Consider the following 16,866-nt stretch of genomic DNA (forward strand, 5'->3'; position numbering starts at 1 on the left):
CTTCCTTCCTTCCTTCCTTCCTTCCTTCCTTCCTTCCTTCCTTCCTTCCTTCCTTCCTTCTTCCCTCCCTCCCTCCCTTCCTTCCTTCTTTCCTTCCGTCCTTCCTCTTTTCCTTCCTTCCTTCCTCCCTCCCTTCCTCCCTCCTTCCCTTCCTCCCTCCTTCCCTTTCTTCCTTCCTCCCTCCTTCCCTTTCTTCCTTCCTCCCTCCTTCCCTTCCTTTCTTCCTTCCTTCCTTCCTTCCTTCCTTCCTTCCTTCCTTCCTTCCTTCCTTCCTTCCTTCCTTCCTTCCTTCCTTCCTTCTTCCCTCCCTCCCTCCCTCCTTCCCTTCTCTTTTTAAAAGATTGGGTTTTGCCCAGGCTGAAAGTGCAGGGGCTATTTATAAAGCTGATTCAACTAGTGAGCTTTTGACCTGCTCCATTCCTAACCTAAGTTCAGTGGCCCCTATTTAGTCAGTCCAGCAGCCTCCCTCTGTCAAGAAGGGGTAGGGCATCATAGGAATGCTGAACTTAGTGAGGATGCCTAACTGGTGCAGTCCACTGCAGCTCACTGGTATCCGGGATTAAAGGAGTACATCTTCATGCTCGGCTAGTAGAACTCTGCCCCCCCCCCCGCCCCCCGCAGACATTCCAACTATTTCTTCTGTTCTGGCCTTAGTTTTTCACTCTTCTCATGCATTTAGAATATCCCTTTCATCATTTCTGGATTTTTCACCTCATTAATCACCAGATACAGCATAACTGAGAAACAATTAAGTCATGAAATAAAATAAAGTATGTAAACAAAAAACTAATTTGTAAGGGTCTTCTCCTTTGGGTCAGACAATGTTATCCTGCTAAAATTATACTACAAGGATATGTAATTTTGTTGATGTCGGTATGCCTCCTGTCAATACAGATCACAATCATTCTACATTTTAGGAAACAGTCTCTGAGAGTTGCTATGACCCAAACCTCAAAATCGCTTTGTTTTCAACATGACGATGAACCTCTCTGAATTGAGTTAGGTTCATGTGTAGACAATAGATGCACAATCCATCACTTGGTTTGTCTTTGAAATCTTTTCTAAGTTGGCAGGACTTGGCATGGCTTGCACTCTGCTAGCATAGCCTTTGAGAACTAAGAATCATCTTCACACCATGAGGTACCACTTATGTGATTCCTTTAGTGGAAGGCGGAAATAATATTACGCGGACCTATATTAGCTATCTATTCATTTGTCTTGTCTCTTCAGCTAGAATATAAACTTCTTGAAGTCAGGAACAATCTTATGTAATTTTCTGTTCTCTATAGTACCTTGTGCATTGCTGATACTTCCTACATGTTTGTTGATTTACATTCATTGCTAGGAGGTACTTGAGGCAATTCCCATACTTCTTAGTCTCCTAGAGCATCTCAAAGGGCATTGGGTTCAAATCCCAGTCTTTCTACCTTTTATGACCCCGTGGCAAGTCATTTCTCTTTGGGGCTCAGTTTTCCCATCTGTAAAAGGATAAAATGACCTCTGAGATTCCTTCCAACTCTACATCTATGATCGGTTTTATCCTAAGGGGAGAAGCTGGCAGAAGAGAGAGGTGAGAATGTGGAATTTTCAAAATGCTCCCATATTCTTAATTACTTGGATAGATGTTTGAGAAATGGCAAATAATAAATGCATCTTGACATGAGTCTGGTTTTATTGGATAAATAAGTAGCTATCAGGGCATCTAGGTGGTTCAGTGGCTAGAGAACCAATCCTGGAGTGGGGAGGACCTGAGTTCAAATCCAGCCTCAAACACTTGACATTTACTAGCTATGTGGCCCTGGGTAAGTCACTTAACCCCAATTACCTCGCAAATAACAACAACAAAAAAATACGTAGCTGTTTAATGCATAAGAATATGTATACAGTGCTTCAAAGTTACAGCCAGAAATCTCTGGACTCAAGAAATCTGTAGTCAAAGTGACAAAATACATTCAGGGAGAGAAATGAATACTCCAGTAACAGTTTTTGCCTACCACAAAACTGACCCAGCATTTGATTCAAAACAGTACAAGAATTCAGTTGTAGCAGAGGCTGCCCAGCATCTGGGCAATGGAGGGGCTGGGATGAGCATTTCTAAAGATAGCATCTAAAACTGAATACTGGCCTTCTAAGTGGCAAAAGAAGGGAATAGTAGGCAAGGTCCTCCACCATATACTACAGGAAGGAACTCAGTGCTTGGAAATTCCAGGCTCCCTGCCCCTACTCCTTAAGGGGAAAATTGGTGGTACAATGGATAATAGAGCACTGGGTGTGGAGACAGGAAGATCTGAGTTCAAATGTGACCTCAGACACTTATTAGCTGTGACCTTGGGTTAGTCACTTAACTCCTATTTGCTTCAACTACAAAATGGGGATAACAACAGGACTTACCTTTCAGAGTTATTGTGAGGATCAAACGAGATAATAATTGTAGAAAAGGTGCTTAGCACAGTGCCTGCACACAGTGGGCAGTAAGTATATAAAGTCTTTCCCCCTTCTCTTGCTTTTCCTTCCCCCACTACATCCAAAGCATTCTCATCTGCCACTCTCCTCTCTCGACCTTGACAGCTTCAGAGCTGGAAGAGCTATTCTGTCCCTGGTTACTAAGCCAAATCCTTTTCATCCTTGGAGGTACACTTCAAAGTGACACAAAAACTCCCCAGATAAAGAATAATCAGTAAACAGCTGACACTTTCTATCTTCTTCCCCTATCCCTACCCATTCCAAAAGAGGTATGGGTGCTACCATGCTCATCAATCCAATCTTGCTTTTCTAAGACTAAACTATTCAAGAGAAGGGGGCCAGGAGCAACTGTGTCAACTGGATGCTTTGTATAATCCTTAAAAGGTCTCATGTTTGCTCAGTAAACATATGTCTGTGCCAATGAATAAGAAGTTTCAATCATTTTTTTTTTGTCTCCATGTTGCACAGGGCTGCATTTACTGGGAGAGAGTTCTTTTTGCTACAAAAAGGCTTTTGTTGACATTATTCCCTGAAAAAGCAGACTGCCTGATAGGTAGCTTATCACTCTTTTAAGAGGAAAAAAACCCTATTTTATCCTCTAAAAAGAATGCCTAAAACATTGAAATGCCTCAGTCTCCTGACTCACCTGAAAGTGAACATTATTGGACCTAGAACACTGTGAAAGTTTAATCTGCATCCAACTTCCCTAAAATAAGGGAAAAAACAACTTTCCACCCAGGAGAAAAAACTCACTAATTAAAGTTCAGCTAAGTCAGAGCATCCTAAAACATACTCACTGTCTTCTACCATCATCCATTCTTTTTGCTGGCATCATCATCTCCACAGCCAGAAAGGACTAGACTCTTTCTTCAAGCGAGACAATCACTCTTGGCATTAGCATCTTAGCTCCTTTCCTGAGGCCAACCACATCTGTCACCCAGGCAACTGATCAGATCTAGTGGTTGGCACACTGAAAATGAGTAGGGCCATCTGACCCTGCTCTGGTGATCAAGGAACCACCACCCATGGAGGAGTATGGAAAGAGGAGCCAGCCCCACTGCTAGTTGGTGACTTACCGAACACAACCGTCTCATTTTGCTGGACCGCTGGTTTCGAGGTTTAACCAGGAGTTTGTGCTTTGCTGCAGAGTTATCAAGGCAGGAAGAGAACTCAGGAGGGTAATCGAAATCTGCTAGAGGTGAGAGACTACTGTCAGATGTCCGTGGAGAGGTCATGGTATCACTGACATGTCTGGAGAAAAGCTGGTCTGGAGAGAGGGGTTTGGAAGAAGAACCTAAAGGGACCTTTGGAAAACAAAGGAAAGACGTTCAGGACATTAGCTTAAAAAAACCAAAGAATGAAGATTCCAAACACTGAATTATCTTCTCTTAATGTGCTTAGTATTTGTACTGTCCCTTGGTCTTTCTTATGAGGAATTCTAAATTTTCTAAATATTTATTTATTCTATTTATTTATCACATCCAAAAAGTCTTTAAGGTTTTTTTATTTGTTGTATCTAAATATTTATTCTAAATAAGTTCTAAATCTTCTAAATTTGGCATCTAATGGGGGAGGATAGAAAGTAATAACAAATAAAGGATGAAATCTGTAATTAGTGATTACTTTACCTAACCTCTTTTCCTAAACTTTACCCAATTACTTTACCTAAAATCTCTTTTTTGAGTCTCACAACAGGGCCGTGAGGTAGGTAAGTCAGGTCTCACTAACCCCATCTTCTAGATGGGCAATATCATAATAATAGCTGAAGGGTAATATTTAGCGTAGAACACTTTGCATATTTTATTTCATCCTTGCGGATAGCGGCTACTATTATCTACATTTTACAGAAGAGGGAATGGAGGCTAAAAGAATTTAAGTAACTCGTCCAGAGTCACACAGTAGCAAGTGTCTGAGGCAAGATTTGAACTTAGGTCTTCCTGACCCCAGGGCCAGTGCTCTATCCACCGTACCACCTAGCTGTCTAAGAATCTGGGGCTCAGAGAGATAAAACAACTTGCCCCAAATCAAACAATTTGGCCCAGAAATGGAACTCATACCTCTTGGCTCCAAATCTTGTGACTATATTAAATGGAAGCCTCAAATGCTGGATCAACTCATGAAAATATGTCACACATTTCAAGTGCTAAACTAAGACCACTTCTATCCTGGCTTCCAGTGAACTGGAAAAGCTGTAAGGTCAGGAATCGTGCCCACTCTTCGTTCCATAACCCTTGTATGTATAAGAGGGCTTACCCATTTGTAACACTTAGATGTGACAGATAAACCATACAAAATTTCTCCATGCATACGGAGCAATAGGGCCAAACCAGTGGTTGACAGTCTGCTTGGTATGCTAGTCAAAGAACATCTGTTTCATTACACATGATTCCATGTCAATGGCTACATTCTCTCAGGTTTTAAAGGCCCAAATCCTTCTGGGCCCACTTACGTCTTCACTAAGGCCCTAATTATTCTTTACTTCTTTACCAGAGACAAAGACCTTACACCAGGGTAGGGAAGGTTGGAAATCACCAAAGACGAATTCTGAGTGCTAATTCCATAAGTTTGTCTAGGTGTGACTCTGGTTAAGCATGGTAAATTCAAATGATAACTACTCAATTAATTTCTTAGCTTTACATGTGTTGATGGTTTTGATGGTACCCACATGATCTGGTAAGTCAGGTTGGTTGATGTGTTTTCTAAACAAATATTTTGATTCAAACACTCCCTGACTTGGGTGTATCTACCCAACAGAGGACACTTTGTTCAGGGAAGGGATGTTATTTCAATTTTGAACTTCCTTTGGAAGGTTTTTTTTCTCCTCAACATTATGAAATATCTTATTTGGTAGGGCTACTTAATTGAATGATGTCTAAATGGCTTCTCTAGCAGAGATATTCATCAATATAAAGTAATGTAGGCAAAGAGAAAGACAGAAGTTATGACCAAAATCCAGACCACAACCTATATAGTGGAAGATTGTGGTATAGATAAAAAAATCTATTTACTGACAGCCCTGGATACAAAACCCCCTCAAAAAATCCCAGCACCAAATTTTATGTCTGATGTGTGATGTTGAAAATCAACAAAGTTCAATTTTGTGGTTGAACTAATCAGTAAGACAATAATTTCATTTCTGCAGAGTGAATCTAGCAAAGCCTGGGTGACACATTCTCCTGAATGTGATACTTGAGAGACTGGCTTGGGGCCTGCTGTCCCCTGTGGGCAAATTACTTTAGCAAGTCATTCATTTTTCATATTAATTTGTATGATGCTGTTCCTGTCTAGTGAAAACAAATTTTAGTTGCATCAGCTAGACAGAGAAAAGGATGAAAAAATGCAGAAAAGAGAAATTGAAGGCATCTGGGTTCTGTTTTTGTTTCCTTATCGATCGGCTTATGTGGGAACAAAACAAAAAATAAATAAAATCCTGAAAACAAAACCAAAATAAAGGCAAAAAATCTTGATCACTGCTAGTCTCATGAGTACCTATGATCTAGATTTAGGAAATTGATGATGTGAGTAATTTTACGCAGTAGCAATCACAGCTTTTCTGAAACAAGGCTGCTATCTGACCTGAAATAATAAAAATGGTTTTAAAAAAAAGAAAAATTCTTGTCTTGAGTATCAGTCAGTCAATGAGCATTTTACTGTATTACAGAGAGAATGCAGGCATCTCACAATGAGACTATCATGTGTATACTTATTTTTTTAAAAAAGAAGGAAAGAAGACAGCTACAGGGAACAACAGCATCTCTTCCTTATTGACTGGAAACTGGGGACTGTGTGATCCAAACAACCCCAACACAATGGATCAGAAGGGCCTGGTAAGCTTGTATGTGCTCATGCTGACATTTCTATCTTTTTGTTTCTCTTTAAAAAAACATGGACACACAACATGAAGTCTCAGGAAGCATGAATAGTTCCTGCTTCCCCTCTCCCCAACCTCCTCCATACCCTAGACCCCCTCCCCCTTTTCTCTGCTTATAACCCCTCCAACCTCTGCTCCTCTGGGAAAGTGTATAAAGAAATCAGAATCGAAAGGAAACCAATTTCTCTTTTCACCTTGCTTTAAACCTCTAAGACTCAATTTCGGCTTTGTTTTCTAACTAAGCTATTATGACAGTTTTTGAGGCCTGGGGCAATCAAGAAATCCATCTGTGCACAGTTTTAGGCTGGATTGGGCAACTCCAGAGGATAATTCCCCATTTTAATCCTGCAGTCAATTATTATTATTTTTTTCTTTCTGAGAAGTGAGCTGTAGGTGAACTAAGAGAAAGGCAGCCTTTTACCTGATATCTCTAATACCCCACACCCTGGCCTCGGCTTAATTATTGTGACTCTAAGGGGTCTCAACGAAGTCAAGGGTCAAGCCACCCTCCCCACCTGCATAGAATTCTGAAGTCCTACCTTTGTACATTCAAGTGGGGTTATCTGGATTTTGAAGGGGGTGGGGCAGGGAAGAGTTGAGTACCTAAAATTAGTGCCCCAGATTAGGGGGCACTGAACATAACCCAAGTGGCCACTAGAATGAAAAAGCAGGAAGCACCTGTAATTTAGGGACCTTCCACATTTTCTCCTTATCTATAGGGATAACCTCTAAACAGGCACTATTTTGGCTTTTGCTTCCTGGAAGGAAACAAACCATCACTTTTTAGCTATGAGGGTTGTTACTTACTTTGAATGCCTGGTAAGCGACCACAGGTATGTTAACATTGTCTGAAGTCTCTAGTTGCTATCAGGGTCTAGGGGCCATTTTTCAACATTCCTAGGTGGGATAGTCCTCTCTTTCTCACATTGTGGCAAAAAAATGCAGTCACTAGTATAGCAACCCATTACACTTAGCCCTTCCACGTCGTGAGGAGTTAGGGGTGACACACCCCCCAAATCTGGAAGATCTACATACATTTTTGGCCCTCCCTTCAAACCAGAGAAGAAATTGTGTATATTTATATTATTAAAAGATAAAATATGGTGATATTATACAATACCATACATATATTTTATGCATTTCTGGGTTTCTAAACTTTTTTGTGTTGTCTACTGGCCTTCGCGTGAGGTCTGAGGCTTCCGCAAAACTCCCCAAAATTCCCATTTAATTTCTTATTCCACTATTTTCTTTGGCTTTCTTTGTGGTTTTTCCCTTTTGTTCTGTTTCTTCTTTCACAACATGACTAATGTGGAAATGTATTTGGCATGATTGCACATGGAGGGGAGAGGAGGGAAGGAGAAAAAGTTGGAACTCAAAATGTTATAAAAAATGAATGTAGGGGCAGCTAGGTGGCGCAGTGGATAGAGCACTGGCTCTGGAGTCAGGAGTACCTGAGTTCAAATCCGGCCTCAGACACATAACACTTACTAGCTGTGTGACCCTGGGCAAGTCACTTGACCCCAATTGCCTCACTTAAAAAAAAAACTGTAAAAAAAAAAAAAAAGAATGTTCTGTGTGACCCTGGGCAAGTCACTTAACCCCAATTGCCTCACTAAAAAAAAAAATGAATGTTGAAAGATATCTTTACATGTAATTGGAAAAAATAAAATACTATTTACAAAAAAAATTATGCCAACTCAAGATATATTGAAACAAGGATGGGGAAAGTTGCAAAGTGGAAGGGATAACTGTACCAGCTTTAATAATATTTCCTGAGTGTTTTACCACTTGAAAATAGGAAGGCTTCCTTCTTGGCCTCTAACAAGGAACCTTTTCTGGTTCCCCTACTTTGTTAATGTTTTCTCCTCCTCAAATTATTTTTCATTTATTCATCTGTTGATGCTCTGTGACCCTAGTTAGGATTTGACAGAGAGCTAGTTTTTGTATCACTGCGGCCTAGCACTGAGCTTTGCACATATTTGTTATTTAATAAATGCTTGTTGAATTGAATCAAATTGTCAGCTGATTTCATGTCTTAGGTTCTAAATTTGTATGGGGCCTTAGAGGCCAACCCTCTCATATAACAGATGAGGAGACTCATCCATTCAGCGATTTGCCCAAGGTCATATGGGTAGTAAGCTATCAGAAGTTACATTTGAACCCAGGTCCTCTGACTCCACAGACAGTATTCTTCCCATTGTACCAAGATGTTGTTTTTTAGTCATTTTTCAGTCATGTCTGACTCTTCATGACACCTTTTGGGGCTTTCTTGGCAAAGATACTGGAGTGGTTTGCCATTTCCTTCTGCAGTTCATTTTACAGATGAAGAAACTGAGGCAAACAGGGTTAAGTGACTTGCCCAGGGTTACACAGCTAATAAGTGTCTGAGCCTGGATTTGAACTTAGGTCTTCCCGACTCCAGACCCAGCATGCTAATTCACTGTGCCACCTAGCTGCCCCTGTATCAAATAACCTCTTTTGAAAATTCCATAATTGCCAGTTTCATAAATCTTGATCTTTGCATGTAGTAACTACATTTTAAAATAAAACTTGTTTACAAAATAACTTATTTAATGTTTTACATGATTGCACATATATAACATATATATATATATATAACATATATAATATTCATTGCTTACTGCCTTAGGGAGGTAGAAAATTTGGAACTCGAAAGTTTTAAAAATCAATGTTAAAAATTATCTTTACATGTAATTGGGCAAAATATTATTTAAAAAAAGACAAACCTATTCAGTCAGGAAGTGATGCCATGAAATTATCCTCAGATAATGAGTTTTTTTTAAGAAAATCACAACATTCCCTTTATTACATGAAACGATCAGTCGGATTTTTTAAGCATTCTAAGCGTACACAAGGCCCTACTAAGTGTCATATGGCACAAACTAAGAATACAACCTCATCCCTGTGAGATTGAAAGCACAATTACATCAATTAGCATCTGTTTGAATCCCACATTTGAACAGCTGAATTTATTTTGTTCTTTAAGCTTAGTTTTGTATGTAGGGAACCCTCTCAGTGACCAGAATTTGGTCCTCACGACTAAAGGAAGAAATAGGATGCTATTCCCTCCCCTTCATTACCCTGAATTATACTAACAGCAATGGCAGTAAGTTATCGTTTACTGTTATTTTATAATGACAAGTTATTATTTATTTGTTTTGTCTATTTCTTTTACTTAATGCCACAAGTTTGCCATTGTGCTTTGCTATGCAGATTGCTGTTATTAGCTCAACTGAATGAAGTCAAGTAATTCTGGGAGTGTTTTTTTTGAAACCTGACATTTAAACACAGACAATTTCTGTACCATTTTGTTAAAGAGCAATCACACATCCTTCCTTTCTGTTATTTATGGGCAAACTACAGGAGTAAAAGGTGAATCACACTACTATGTGTTTTTGAAAAACTGTTTTGGGGAATAGAATTTGTAGGGGGGTTTGCTCAGGTGTTTCTGAGAAGTTCCTATAATGTAGAAAAGAAATCTATTTACAAAGACAAAAGAACTGACGTTAGAGGACTGGATAAAGTGAGAAGGATATGGATTATAAATCAATGCAGTCTATGGAAAGGTGAATTCTGGCATAAATATAGTTGCTGCTTTCCAAAATCCTGATTTTGTTTATGGTGATATTTATGACTAATGCTCTTGTGGGTCTAGATTTTTATATTCTTTTTTTTTTTTTTGATAAGGTAATTGGGGTTAAGTGACTTGCCCAGGGTCACACAGCTAGTAAGTGGATTTTTTAATTCTTCTTAATGAATAGAGTTAGAAATTACCTGTTCTTCTTCTTCACTGCCTGTTCCAGCTAAACTCAAAGAGCTAAGATGCTTGTGAGGGTCAGAGAACTGTGGAATGGAATGAGGGAGAGATTCAGTCAAAGATGAACGAGGTGGATTACAGACAGATAACATACCTATGTGCAAAACAAAAATAACATAAAATACTTGCAAGCATTTGATATTAAGAAGCCAAACTTGAACATAAAAAAGGTAAAGAATGAAGGTCTAATCTAAATATTATGCTATTCAAGGAACATGCTGTTATTATTTTGATGTTATTCAGCTTACAATGGAAGTACTAACAGTATTCCTTCTGTATCATCCTAAGGAGTCATGGCATTTAAGAGGGAAGGTTTGCCATGGATATGGAAACCAGGAAAAATTAGAGCAACTCTATGCAAGTCACAGAATGGAAGAGATGGGAAGGAGAATTCAGAAATTAACCAATTCAATTCACACATTTCACAGGTGAACCCGGGTCTTCCTGGCCAGAATTTTCTCAATACTCTGCTTTTTGTTTTCTTTCTCTTTCCCTTCTCCCCTAAAATAAGAGACACATGCCATGACCATGGCAATGGGAATATGGACTTCAACTAAAAAGAGAACTGAAACTGGAAATCAACATATCCTGGACCTAGTCTTCTGTCTCCTCCTGCTTAGTCACAACAAAATCCAAATGATAGAAGGGATGCTACCGTTAGTCATTACTACGAAAATATTCCTTCCCCATCTTGCTTCAGTGTACAGGGGTGTTCCAAATCTAAGTTTCTGTGGCATGTATAATCCAGCACAATATGGAAGTTGCATTTTTTTTCCTCTTAACTTGTGATTACATCACTTTGTGTGAGAAAGCGACAGGAGAAATTTCTTTTGCCCCTTCTACTAAACCAGGTCTGTAACTTTCTACAATTTACAGCTTTGGAGATTTGTCTGGGGCACTATGGTTAACACGTATAGGAAATCTAGCTTCAAGATTGGCCCTTAAATCACTAAATCAGGCTACTTTTCTGTAAGGGAACTATAGGACAATAAATGGCAGATTCAGTTGAAACCAACTCCCTCACTAAAACCACTTTTATCTGTATATGTCCTAATGCTATATGGATGCAAATAACATCTGCTCAATGGATAACAGTAAAATAAAGGCTTGTCAGATTATATATTCCAGTATCTTTTTTTTAAAAAAAGCTTTAACATATCATTCATGTTTATATATTTAACTACAAAGCTGTTCTGATTTATTTATAGTTTTTAGTAATAATCCTGCCCATACCAATCATGTGAGCACTTGAAAACTTGCATATACAGAAAGCTGTAGGAATAAATTTGAAAGTTATCTCAGAAAGTCGAGCTGTTAATTGAACGAACTATATCATTTGGGTTTAGGAATTTACTTAGTTATTGAGTTTATTTTCTCTAGTTCCAATGGACAACACTAAAGGTAAATTCTCCCATCCACATACCAAAATATAGATGTCTATCATGGAAGAAAGGAAGCAGCATTTATTAAGCACCTACTATTTACCAGGTAACATGCTACGCACTTTACAAATATTTTCACATTTAATTCATATAACAACCTTGAGAGGGAAGTGCTATTATTTCCCCTAGTTTTCAGTTGAGGAAACTGAGGCAGATAAGTTCACACAGTTGGTCTCTGAGGTCTTCCTAACTCCAGACCCATTTTTCTATCCACTATGCAACCTAGCTGTCTCCATAAACATATATTGTTGTTTGGTTGTTCAGTCCTGTCCAACTCTTTATGTCCCCATGGACTTGTCCATGGTATTTTTTAGGGCAAAGATACTGGAGTGGTTTGCCATTTCCTTCTCCAGTGTGTCCCCATTTTACAGATGAGGAACTGAGGCAAAACGGGGTTAAGTGACTTGCCCAAGGTCATACAGCTGCTAAGTGTCTGAGTCCAGATTTGAACTCAGATCTTTCTGACTCCAGGCCCGGTTCTCTATCCACTGTGCCACATAGCTGCCCCATAAACATATAAAGGCACCTACATTTGTAGGGATGTATATACGACTAGGTATATAATGAGCCCATAAAAATTTTAAAAATCTATCTGTTAAATGTTAAATAGCCCTATCCATTTTTGCCTACGCCAGTTTTTGACCCTTTGGTATCCTTACCCTAGCATATTTCTGTTCAGAACCCTAAAATTCTTCTGCCTTAAACAGGAATTTATAGCCATGTATATTCAATGTTACTGCAAAACACAAATTACTCACAAATCTCACTAAAACACACTAGAAAAAAGAGGCAGAATTTCTTTTATTTCATTCAAACTGGCTACCTGATCTAAACAGTTTATGACCAGATAGATCATATAATCATGGATTTAGAGCTGAAAGGATTTCAGACTCCAACTAGTTTAACCCCCCACCCGCCTTTTACCACTGAGGAAGGCCAGGCAGTTTAATTAATTTGCCCATGATCACACAAGAAATAATTAATAGAGAAAGAAACTGATGCAAAATGAAGAACCAAGAAAAAAAATACACAATGGCTAAAACAATACAAATGAAAAGAGCAATAGGACCAAGATGAACGCTATGTAATTATAATGACCAAGGTTAGCCCTGGGGTAGAGATGAAGGGAAGTACTTCCTTCCCTCTCTTCACTGGAGAGTTGGAAGACTAAGGATGGGTTGGGGCAAACACTGACAGAGGAGGCCACTGTGTCAGGGTGTTTTCCTTAAATGTGTTTCAAAGAATATTGTGACACCCAACCCCGACATGTTAACAGCATCCTATATCATATCTCTAAAGAATGACCAACTTTCAGCCCAAAGGATAAAAACCAAACGTAGCCAATGGCTGCCATACTCCCAATCCATCAAAGGATTGATCTAACCAATGAAATCTGCAGGTACTTCCCTGCGATAGACATATGTCCTGTGGGAATAATCTGAAAAGAAAGGGGAGCAGGTGCCCCGAGAAACATCTAGCGCCCTTTATGATAGAAATGGGTAAAGAGCACAGGATGCTGATGGTGATACTTGCTTTTGTTGTTGTGCTGACATTTATATCATGTAATAAAGACATTTCTGGAGGACTCCTGGGTAACCCATCATCTTCAGAACTCATACCAGCATCATCTCCCCGTTTAGTAGGAATCCCACATGGAGGAGGAGGTCCCAGTTTCATATTATACTGGATTTTCATCTGTAATGGAAAAAGGAAATATTCTCTTAAATTGTTACCTAGCATTTTAATAAATGAATTTTTTGAGGGGAGGGGCTGATACTGATTTTTAAAAAATAATCTATATAATCAATAATGTTATTAAATGTCTTCTCTGTGCTAAGGTACCATACTAAGTGCTAAAGACTGAACTAAGAAACCCACTCTTCAAAGTCCATGCCATTTCCTAATAGTGTCTCAGAAATGAGTAACTCTGTAGTTGAATGGACAAGGATAGAATTTTTTGAGAATGAATTCTTTTACTAACAATGAAAGGAAAGGCGTTCATAGTAGAGAAACTTCCAGTGAAGTCCTGCTCTGTTGTATCAGCTTGGCATGGGTCCTCAAAGACTAGGGCATTGGTGTCCCAAGTTCTCATGGGCCCAATCCAAATTGGAAACGCTTCAGGTATGAGCTGGGCAATGGATACCACTTGTAAACTAGGGATCAGATGACCCCCTTGCACCTTACACAGAGCAGTGACTTAACAAATGTCAATTGGATTGAATTGAATTCCTAGAGGATTAGCCACCCACCATATGAAGAATTTTAGGGGGCCACAGCAACTCTTGAAACCATATAATTAGAAGTGGAGAGACTGTGATGATCTGTGTTGGTAAAAGGAGTAGAGTAGCTCCAGAGGTGAAATCATGATATTTATTTTTTTTTGAAGGGCAATGAGGGTTAAGTGACTTGCCCAAGGTCACACAGCTAGTAAATGTCAAGTGTCTGAGACTGCATTTGAATTCAGGTCTTACTGAATCCAGGGCCAGTGCTTTATCCACTGTGCCACCTAGCTGCCCCCGAAATCATGATCTTTTGAGTGATATAGTAGCATCCAAATGATGACCCAAATCATTGTAGCAACATATAAAGAAATACCTCAAATTCTACATCTCATATGTCACTTCTTGAAGTGTTACCTGTAAAGCTCTGATCCTCTCAGACACGTTTTCCTGAGAAAACACCCGAGCTGGCCTGGGAGGGTCTTGACCCGTCTCAGGAATGAAAATGCTGTCATGTGAAAGGGCTCGGCTCCCCAGGGTACCCTTGTGATCCCTAGGACAGAAGAGATATGTTCACATAAAGATATGCTTTCATTCCTTCCTAATCGCTCTATACCTTAGTGATAAGAACCACAAAAAAATATAATTGTGGCCTGACAACATAAAAAAGACCAATATTGGGACTGTTGTTCCCAACGACACCATCTTTGTACTGTCAAAGATCGATCCTCAGGACCACTAGGTGCACAGGAGTCAGACACTCAACCAGTATCAAGAAACACTTTCTACATGTCAGAAACTTCAGAGACATGAATTCTCACAATAGGGATGAGATATGTGATGGGGAAAATGTAACCTATATTTTATTTTTTGGAGAAAAAAGTAGGACAGGAATGATGACCCCCAAGAAGCAGAGTGAATAAGAGCAGCTCGAAGCCAATCTCAGTTCTGACCCCTCTCCACTGTGTAAGTTATATGGAAAATCTGGAGAGAATGAAGTCATTTCTTGTATGTAAGCAAGCAGACACTCTGGCTCCCAAGTAAAGAAGCTATTCTGGAGGCTGTGTTTGCACAGCAGGCTGGGTGAACTGGCTGTCTGATAGTCTGGTCACAAGATTATCCAAAATATCCACCCATGTCCTGACTTTGGGTTCAGCAGAAGGCAGATCTGAACGGAAATTTCAAATTTTTAAATCCATGGTCCTTTTTTATTAAGTAATACAGGAACATGGGGCACACTCTGAAAAGTAATGTAGGAATGCTATCCATTTTTTGTATCATCCTTTCCTCGCCATCCCGATATCTAATCTTAATTCTGAAACCCCACTACTGCCCTCCCCCATGGAGGAGATAATCAAGGCATAAGCTTGGAACAGGATTCATGAAGAATAAATGGAGGATGTATTCTCAATAAAGGATGTAGAAATGAATAGTCATATTTTCCTAGCTATGATGGCGAGTCAAACAATAGGTGGAAAAGGGTCTATTTTAGACACTTAACAGTGAAGGAAGGAAAGCTTGACTCAGTACACCGAATCAAAGATGTTGCCAATTTGCTGCATTTGTGCATGCGAAAGTCTGACCCTAGTAACCTGCCAACAGCCTCAAAGTCTATTTTGTGAAGCACTGTTATCAAAATGAATACCACCCTGAGGAAGTCTGTGCAGTTCTATGAATTTGCATTCTTCTAAACTTCAAATAGCACTCAAATCACAGAATCTCCAAATCAGAGGGAAGCTTTACCTTAAGTGTGAATTCCCTCTACATTTTCAATAGATGGTGTGTATATGCGATTGTGTGTGTGAGTGTATACACACACACACACACACACACACACACACACACACACACACACGGTTCAGAGCCTTGGTGTGAGGGTCTCTTAGTGTTGAAGGCCATACAGTCTACTTGAGGTAACCTATTCTACTTTTGCACAGCTCTAATCGTTAGGCAATATTTCTTCATTCGAGCTAAAATCAGCCTCCCTACCTTTGTCCTAGTTTTGCTTGTGGGAACCACACAGAACAAACCTTAATTAAATCTCTTTCCCACATCAACCTTCAAATACTGGAATATGATCATGACTTAATGTAGCCATCCCTAGTATGACAGGGAGGCCAAGGCCGGTGGATTACTTGAGCTCAGGAGTTTTGAGCTACAGTGCATTATTGGCTTTGTCTTGAGTGTGGTAAGTAAGGGGAGGCCCTGGGAGCAGGGAGCCACCAGACTGCCTAAGAATGGGTAAACAGGCTTAAGTGAGAAGCAGAGAAGTTCAATGTCTATCAGCAGTGGGATCTGGCCCATGAATAGCTATTTTACTTTCAGCCTGGGTGAGATAGGAAGACCTAATTTCAAACAAACAAACAAACAAATAATTTTAAAGAAAGAATAAAAGAAAAAATTAATATAAGGATCATATCCCTTCTTAACTTTTCTTTCTGGTAAACATGTATGACTTGTTCAGCCAATCCTCGTATGGCATGGTTTAGAATTGGGACTCAACTTTTTTTGTGTTGAGGACCCTTTAGAAGTCTGGTGAAACTGACCCCTTCTCAGAGTAATGTTTTTGAATACATAAAATAGGGTGGAAAAGGAAATCAATTATATTGAAATACAGTTATCAAAAAAATGAGTTGGGGCAGGTAGGTGGCACAGTAGATAAATCACTGGCCCCAGATTCAGGAGGACCTGAGTTCAAATCCAGCCTCAGACGCTTGACACTTACTAGCTGTGTGACCCTGGGCAAGTCACTTTACCCTCACTGCCCCACAAAACAACAACAATAACCAAAAAAAGAGTTCATGGATTCCTTTGCATAGAACACATTTAGCATATCAGTTGCCTCCTTCTGGACATGGTTTTAATCCTCAGGCATTTTACCTTTAATTGAACACAATACTCCAGATGTAACTAGAGCAGAGCACAGTGGGACCAATACTTTCCTTGTGTTAGACACTATACTTCTATTCATCCAACCTAAGGTAAAGCTGAGGTGAAACTTGGACCCAGGCCTTTGTGACTTGGAGGTCTACT

General features: G+C 39.5%; 1 protein-coding gene across 8 annotated transcripts in view; it reads right to left on the bottom strand.

Annotated features, from left to right (window-relative positions):
- CRACDL (CRACD like) overlaps positions 1-16,866 on the bottom strand; it is a 255,354-nt gene that overhangs the window by 34,356 nt on the left and 204,132 nt on the right. For 6 of the 8 annotated variants that reach the window (XM_043990988.1, XM_043990986.1, XM_043990990.1 and 3 more), the window contains 4 exons: positions 14,251-14,386; positions 13,148-13,309; positions 10,130-10,198; positions 3,540-3,767 (listed from right to left, as the gene is read on the bottom strand). In XM_043990988.1, coding sequence (XP_043846923.1) covers positions 3,540-3,767; positions 10,130-10,198; positions 13,148-13,309; positions 14,251-14,386 — 595 coding nt within the window. The remainder of the gene's footprint in view (positions 1-3,539; positions 3,768-10,129; positions 10,199-13,147; positions 13,310-14,250; positions 14,387-16,866) is intronic. The other 2 variants (XM_043990992.1, XM_043990991.1) reach the window with 1 other exon arrangement.

The sequence above is a fragment of the Dromiciops gliroides genome, chromosome 3 (assembly GCF_019393635.1).
Source record: "Dromiciops gliroides isolate mDroGli1 chromosome 3, mDroGli1.pri, whole genome shotgun sequence".
Classification (NCBI taxonomy): Eukaryota; Metazoa; Chordata; class Mammalia; order Microbiotheria; family Microbiotheriidae; genus Dromiciops; species Dromiciops gliroides.